Source organism: Trichomycterus rosablanca, chromosome 8, assembly GCF_030014385.1.
Source record: "Trichomycterus rosablanca isolate fTriRos1 chromosome 8, fTriRos1.hap1, whole genome shotgun sequence".
Lineage (NCBI taxonomy): Eukaryota > Metazoa > Chordata > Actinopteri > Siluriformes > Trichomycteridae > Trichomycterus > Trichomycterus rosablanca.
In genome coordinates, this window is record NC_085995.1 from 25,620,500 (window position 1) to 25,629,118 (window position 8,619).

General features: G+C 36.3%; 1 protein-coding gene across 1 annotated transcript; it reads right to left on the reverse strand.

The window, feature by feature from the left end:
* Positions 1-1,577: 1,577 nt before the first annotated feature.
* On the reverse strand, positions 1,578-7,365 carry LOC134318710 (brain-specific homeobox protein homolog). The gene is made up of 3 exons (XM_062999643.1): positions 7,279-7,365; positions 2,030-2,362; positions 1,578-1,901 (listed from the first exon to the last, which is right to left on the reverse strand). Exons 1-3 carry the CDS (start codon positions 7,363-7,365, stop codon positions 1,578-1,580), a joined length of 744 nt encoding a protein of 247 aa, XP_062855713.1.
* Between the last annotated feature and the right edge of the window lie 1,254 nt (positions 7,366-8,619).

An 8,619-nucleotide genomic window follows, 5' to 3' on the forward strand; every position in this document is an offset into this window, starting at 1 on the left:
TTAAACTTTTTAATTGGTTCCTAGACGTTATAAATAATAATAATAATTAATTTAGTAAGTTAATCTACTCCAAATGTGCGAATTAATTTTAAAATCGTAACATGGTAAAGACAGAATAACTCATCACTTGCCATTTCATCAAGCATTGAGACTGATCCGACAGGAATCTGATTAAAATCAGGTGCAATAAAAGCTCAATTTCCTCTGTATCCACAGTGCCCTCTAGTGTTCAACACCGTAACACTTAACGCACTGTAGAACCCGACTCTACAATTCCACAGTTAGAGACAGAGCGGGGAGGTTTTGGTCGTCAGCTGTCTATCCAAAAACACAATTCACATCTGTGGTGGTAAATTGATCTTTTATGGTTTCGTGTTAAGAACCCCTTCATGGTACCATTATATTAAGAGTATAGAAGGTCCCCATACTTTCAGTGTGATTGATATTTATTTTTTATACAGTTTATATATATATATATATATATATATATATATATATATATATATATATATATATATATATGTATGTGTGTGTGTGTGTGTGTGTGTGTGTGTGTGTGTGTGTGTGTGTGTGTGTGTGTGTGTGTGTGTATATGTATGGATTTGTATTTGTGTATAGTAATCACATCTGTATAGCATTATGTTGCAGTTTCTGCACTACTTGTCACCTTTACACACTTGTTCACTTTAAATTGCTCTTTTTAAATTATATTGTTATTTTTTCTAATTTTTCTACACTTTACATTTAAAAACATTTCTATATTTTTTGTATAATATATATTTTGACTATTTTGAAGTTTTTGTAAATACTGTGGCTGAGCAGTCACAAAAGCATTTCACTGCCATTTGTACTGTGTATGACTGTATGTGACTAATAAACCTTGATTTGATCTGATTTGATTAGATTATGCTAGATTTGTTTACTTGTAATTGTTTAGGTGTAATTATAAAATAATAAGCCTGGTAAAAACACTAAATAAAGTGCTAAAATATATATATTTCTCCTAATTTTAACTTAAAATATGCAAACCCATTTCAATTAACTCAAGGGGGCTTGATTCAAAAATAGACTTAATTTCCATAAAAATACATAGTATCCGATTTTCCTTAATAATTATAGAAAATTTAGAAAAATCAAGCTATTTACGGATATTTTAACACATAAAGTAAAGGTTTCTCTTTCCTAGTGTAAAAATAATAATAATAATAAGATATTTCAGATTTTTATAAAATGCTTTATTGGGGCTCAAGAACAAAAACACTAAAAAAAAAACTCAAAACAAGCACTATCAGTGGGACATCAAATGAAAAATTCCTCAATAAAAAACAATAAAAATTATAATACAGGGTTAAACATTGCATTACATTTTCATTAAATGCATCAAAATAGTATCTTATTAAAAACCTACTTGTCGGCAAGAAAATCCATAGTGCACAGTGGTACTTTTTCAATTTTAAGGCAAAGAAAAACTGAATTAAAGTTAAGCCACACAGTGGTAATGTATTATTTCATTTCTTGTTTAACAAGAACTGGTGAAACTGGTCCATGTCTAAGCGGTAACGGAGTGGATTTGCAGATCACGGTTCTGATCCGTCACTGTCACTGTCCACAGAAATAAACTCATCTTCTGTAAGCGAGGATTCATGCTGGATTTTCGGCCTGTTCTGGAGCTGAACTTCTCTGCTCTTCCTCCACCTAGTCCTCCTGTTTTGGAACCAGACTTTGACCTGAGTTTCTGTGAGCTGAAGAGCTGAAGCCAGTAAGACTTTATCCGGACCGGTCATGTAGCGCTGCTTGGTGAAAACCTCCTCCAGTTTCTGCAGCTGCTCTGAACTAAAGACGGTGCGGATCCGGCGGCATGTCCTCCCTCCAAACTCTGCGGTATATGGTAAAGCATTCTGCTGCCCAAACAGGCCTAAATCGGAGAAAATAAAGTCAGGTCATGTCGACATAACCTTCAATAAACTTCTGTGTGTTTAACAGCAATGTAGCAAGTAGAAGCATATATGCGCATATAACACAGGAATACTTTCTTACCGTTGTGCATGAGCTGCAGTTGAAGGCTGCTGCTGGTATAAACCTGGCGATGGTGAATGTGCGGTACATGCGCAGCTCCGTACGCAGCTCCGGGCCGGTACGACATCATCGGCAATAAATAATCGTGCGTGTAAACTTTCGGTCGTGCAAACTCGCTCTGATCGTGCAGCTCTGGTTTTCGTGGAGCCGAACTGAGAATCCAGTCGATGCTGAAGTTCTTTGGCTGTTCCTTTGCTGGGAGATGTCCAGTTCCTCTGTAGCAGCTCGTGTCCATGTCGCTGGTTGACAGACTGAGCGCAGAATGAAGAGCGGAAGAATAAGTGCGCTATTTAAACCCGCCGCTCAGCTCAGCTCAGATCAGCAGCTCCGATCAGCCGTGAGCAGCTTTAAAGGGAATGATTTGTCATGAGATCAGATTCAACAACTGACAACAGAACACTTGTAACCGCAGGAAAATCCTTGTGCTAATGTAAAAAGGAATGTTTCACTGCTTTTTTTCAGTCTGCTCCAACTCCACCGCCTTTGTAAACAAAAGGAAGTAGACCAATTAACAGAAACACCTCAAGAAACGTGACTGAATCATGAAAAAATGCACAGACAGACAGACAGACAGACAGACAGACAGACAGACAGACAGACAGACAGATAGATAGATAGATAGATAGATAGATAGATAGATAGATAGATAGATAGATAGATAGATAGATAGATAGCATTCCTGAGATCTAGAACCTCAGAAAGACTTCTTGCAAACATTTAGTTACAATTAAGAGAACATGAAATTCAAACAAGAGAGATAAAAAATTAAGAACATGAAAAACTAAAAGAAAATATAGTAAAATATACCCAACAATTTAGGGACTATGAAATTAAAACAAGAGAGATACACGTTATTATAAGGGATTAATTATACATATTAACGGGGAAATTACAATACTAAATACAAAGATAGATAGATAGATAGATAGATAGATAGATAGATAGATAGATAGATAGATAGATAGATAGATAGATAGATAGACAGACAGACAGAGAGACAGACAGACAGACAGACAGACAGACAGACAGACAGACAGATAGCATTCCTGAGATCTAGAACCTCAGAAAGACTTCTTGCAAACATTTAGTTACAATTAAGAGAACATGAAATTCAAACAAGAGAGATACACGTTATTATAAGGGATTAATTATACATATTAATGGGGAAATTACAATACTAAATACAAAGATAGATAGATAGATAGATAGATAGATAGATAGATAGATAGATAGATAGATAGATAGATAGACAGACAGACAGACAGACAGACAGACAGACAGACACAGACAGACAGACAGACAGACAGACAGACAGACAGACAGACAGACAGACAGAAAGACAGACAGACAGACAGATAGATAGATAGCATTCCTGAGATCTAGAACCTCAGAAAGACTTCTTGCAAACATTTAGTCACAATTAAGAGAACATGAAATTCAAACAAGAGAGATACACGTTATTATAAGGGATTAATTATACATATTAATGGGGAAATTACAATACTAAATAGATAGATAGATAGATAGATAGATAGATAGATAGATAGATAGATAGATAGATAGACAGACAGACAGACAGACAGACAGACAGACAGACAGACAGACAGACAGACAGACAGACAGATAGCATTCCTGAGATCTAGAACCTCAGAAAGACTTCTTGCAAACATTTAGTCACAATTAAGAGAACATGAAATTCAAACAAGAGAGATACACGTTATTATAAGGGATTAATTATACATATAATGGGGAAATTACAATACTAAATACAAAGATAGATAGATAGATAGATAGATAGATAGATAGATAGATAGATAGATAGATAGATAGATAGATAGATAGATAGATAGATAGATAGATAGATAGATAGATAGATAGATAGTTAGATAGATAGATAGATAGATAGATAGATAGATAGATAGATAGATAGATAGATAGATAGATAGACAGACAGACAGACAGACAGACAGACAGACAGACAGACAGACAGACAGATATGGATGGATGGAAACACTATAGTTAGATCAAATGTTTTAAAGCAACGTAAGGCAACTAACAGAGATCCAACGTTTGTTAAAACTGTGAATGATTCAAAATGGATAAACTACATTGCCCATTAGGCTATTAATTTCATACCTTTTTAACTGGTCATGGTAGGTCCATGCAACGGTGCAAGACGGAACTACACACGAGGCAAAAAGCCAATCCATCATGAGCAACACAAATTTATATATTCCCTCGGTCGTTTTCACCTCTAGCCAGCCCAACTCTTTCTTCATTTAGGAGATCTGAGGTAAACAGTGTTATTGACATACATCATGTACTCAGTTATTAGGGGCAGATTACTGGAGAGAGTCCACCTGCAATTAACATTATTTTGGCCCTTGTTTTATAATAGGGGCAGCTGTAGCCTAGTGGTTAAGGTACTGGACTAGTAATCAAAAGGTTGCTGGGTCTATCCCCACCACTGCCAGGTTGCCACTGTTGGACCCTTGAGCAAAGCCCTTAACCCTCAATTGCTCAAACTGTATACTGTCACAACTGTAAGTCGCTTTGGATAAAGCATCTGCTAAATGACACAAATGTAAATGGTAAATAAGCACAATAACAATACATTTAATTTTCTTTACCATTATATTCTACTGTTTATGACATAAGGTATATTCATTTTTTTCAGTTGTGGACATTGCTCTTCCAGAGTGAATGTGAGGTTTTATATACTCCGCAGACTTATAAAGCAACCAACTGGTTTAACCTCTTAAATGTGCACTACAGTATTTGTTTTTATAAATATGTTTTATTTTACTTCTCACATTTGAAAAAAAAAAAAGAATTGTTATCAAGGAGGTTCTTACCTTATAAAAAATTTTTAGCTCAAGGTCATGGTATTACATAGTTTTTGCAATAACACTTAGGTGTAGTTTGTAAGGGCTCGAAGGAAACCCAAGCACATGAAGCACTGGATATAATACAAAACATTTATCTTTTTTGAGCACTGACACTAATGGCCTACTTTAGAATAATGATAATTTAGGTAGAAATAGATCAGAAAATTTAAAGTGGTCAGCTACTGTATTAGAGGCAACTGCACATCTTACCATTAATGTAACTTTCTAATTACCCAGTTATGTGGGAGCATTGCAATGCATACAATTATACCAACACAGGTTAAGAGGGACTTTGACCTTGTGGCTTGATGTTAGTGCCAGATGGACTGGTTGAGTATGACTGACACTGATCACACCAGTCTCAAGAATTTTCACAGAATAGCATAAAGAAATAGAGTAACAAGACACTTTTAGAACCTTTTCAGAATGCACAATACAATACACTGGCTGCTAAAACCAGAAATATAAGGCTAGAGTGAGCACAGGATCACTGAATCTGGACATTAAAGATTAAGGCCATTAAGAGATGCACAGGGTCAGTAGCAATACTCAGATTGGCTGTAGCTTTTAAACAAAGCTTAAGTGGTATTGAGGGCCCAATATGTCTCGAGAAATCATCTGTACTATTACACCAAAAGCAGCAGCCTGAACTTTTGACACAATGCAGGTCTATTGATTAATGCTGTTCATATCAGATTTTGACCCCAGATTTTATTTATTAGAGCAGTTACAGGAAAGTAGTAGCCTCAGATTTCTGTTTTCTGACAGGAGTGGTAGTCCATCTGCTGCAAGATTTGACATGATGTGAGTTTTGTGATGGTTATCTGCTCACCAGTTGTAAAAAATGGTTACTGGAATGACTGTAGCCTCCTGTTAGCTCTAATCAATTTGGACATTTTTCTCTAGCATTGCTCATTAACAAGACACTTAAATGTTTTTGGCACTTGTTGCCAACTCTGTCATGCATAAAATCCCAGATTATCAATCATAATATGACATACTTAAAACAGCCCATTTAGCACCAACAACCTTGTCACTGTGTAAGTCACTCAAATCACTTTTTTCCACATTCCAAAGTTTAATGTAAACATTAACAACATGTTTTGACCTGGGTCTGAATGTTTTTTGTGCTACTGCCACATGGCTGACTAAATATCAAGTGAATGAGCAGGTGTACTTAATAAAGTGGCAGGTAAGTGTGCAGTGCGGTGAAAAAGTATTTGTCACCTGATTTCTACTATTTATGCCAGTCACATTTAAATGTTTCAACAAATTTTAACACAAGTAAACACAAAATGCAACTTTTAAATTATCCTTAAATTTAGTAATGATAAAAATGTATACAAAACTTATTTCACCCATTAAAAGAGTAAACACCCCCCTAAACCTAATAACTAGTTGCGGCATCCTTGGCAATAACAACTGCAATCAAATGTGTTACCTTGACATGAGTCTTTTATATCATATTTATATTTTGGGTCACTCGTCTTTGTAAAATTGTTTCATTCTGCTACGGCAAATACAAGTGTATGTAAACTTTGGACTTGTAAGTGTATATATCAATTCTTAGGTCAAATTTCATAGCCACAACATTATTAACAATGATATTTGTCAGAAACTGTCTATATTTGCTACAAGGTGATGGAAGCATGACGGTTATAGGCAGCCACAATGAGGTAAAAGTATACACAGCCCTTATAATAACATACATTTCCAGAGTAGTCTCCCAGATTCAATCTAAAGCAGGTCGAGACTTGTCCCTGAATGATCCCATCCGCCAAACTTATTCATCTTCCCCTGAGCACTTTTTGCGATGTGTCAGCACTTCCACGTCTGCTGCTATTCCTTAAGTCATGACGTGCGACAATGCCCCACATAGGGTGTGTTTGCATGTAGTCGTGATGTCAGCAGCTTTATAGAGAAAGAACAGATTCTTTCATTTGTCCAAGGCTGGACTATTAAACACCTCCACAAACTGAGAGGATAATCCCAGCATCAAGCTTTGATATCACTGAGTACATGATGAAGTACAAAGATCTTCCCAACACTTGCAGAAGTCTTGCACTTCTAGGTTGAGTTACTTTCACATTTTGTCCAGTTCATTCCAAACCAGCTCAGTAGGTATTAGGTCTGGAGACTGTGCTGGCCATTCCATGGTTTATAGCTTATCATCTTGTTCCAGTTATCAAAGATAGTTCTAATAGTAACCTGAGGGTAAATGAACCCTGACGTCTAGACATAAAACAGATTTTAGCGCTGTAAAAATGGTAGACTTTTAAAATCAGGATTTTAATTACTCAGCTGTGCATGTTACCCACTCTGGTTCCAGCAAAATAGTCTCAGGCCAGCACACACACTCTCCTCCATAACTGACAGCTGGTGTCAGACACCAAGAAACCATCCTTTCGCTGCTTGATGATTTAACATTTTGATTCATCAGTCCATAAGGCCTTTTCCCAGTCTTTAGTGTTTTACTGGCTCTGCTTCATGGCCCATGCAAGCCTCTTTGTCCCAATTGTTCCTGCCACTTGCCAATCCTGCAGCTTTAAGGCTTCTCTTCACAGTTGAACCTCTGATGCTGTTGTGGTTTTGGGTCTACCAGACCTATTCCTGTCAGTTTCCACCAGTTTCCAAGTGTACTCAATAACCTTGTACTCAATAACCTTGGCTTATTTCATAAGAAAGACCTGCACTTTTAGGGGTTATAATAGTCAATATCCTTTTTTCCTCGGCATTACAGCAGCAGTATATTATGTAGTGCAATACTGTCAAAGTACTGTTCTGAATTAGAGGGTGTAGTAACCATCTTTTCCAACAGGGTTTTTAAATAGACACAATATTTCTACGTAATCAACAAAATGTAAACATCTACAGGAACCCTTAAAGCTTGATTTACTTCAGTTGCAGCAAAACAGCTGTAAGGTGTTAACTTGTTCCCTGATAAATCCATTTTGTATGACTCTGAAATTCAGTTTTTTTAAACCCCAGCAACTTTGTACATTTTGATCACTTGACTGAACTGCTTTAATATATTGAATTTAGAACAATGGATAGAACATAGAGAGATGGGGAAATACTCAGCTGCTCCCGTATTTTTAGGGGTCACACAGTGCAACATTCTGGTCCACAAACCTGATTTAGCACAGTTTTTATGCCGATACCGATGCCATACCGCAACCCTAACAACCCAAAATAAGAAAAGTACACAGACAACTGCATCTCTCATTGGTTAGATTGTTTGACCATTCCATCTCCAAGACATAGATAATCATGTCTGTGTAGACGTCCAACCAGCTGAGATCTGGGATTCAAATTAGTTAGTGGGCTAGAGTATTTTACCTCTGTGCCACCTGAGCATGTGAGAAAAGAAGAAAAGAAATAATAAGTGGCCTATTATTACTTTCTGACATTTCTTTGAATGAAAGTATCTGCAAAACTAATAAAGCTAAGCACAAGAAATGCAACCTGAATAAAGTAGAAAGAGATTTACAAAAACATCTGTAAAGTTTAAAAGGTCAGCTTGGCATACAGGCGACCTACTGGCTAGATTTAAGATTAATTATGGGTAGAACAGAGTGGGATTTTAGTTTAAATCATTATTTTTGGCAATTGATTATATAGTAATAAAAGAGGCCAGAACATCTACAATACAAGC

What these genes read in the sequence shown, in the direction of transcription:
- LOC134318710 (XM_062999643.1), bottom strand. Translation starts at nt 7,365, where the DNA reads ATGGTTTCTTGGTGTCTGACACCAGCTGTCAGTTATGGAGGAGAGTGT. An exon ending in TTTTGCTGGAACCAGAGTGG is followed by an intron (nt 2,363 to 7,278) that starts GTAACATGCACA and finishes GGGTTTAAATAG; the next exon opens with CGCACTTATTCTTCCGCTCT. An exon ending in TCATGCACAACGGTAAGAAA is followed by an intron (nt 1,902 to 2,029) that starts GTATTCCTGTGT and finishes CTGTTTGGGCAG; the next exon opens with CAGAATGCTTTACCATATAC.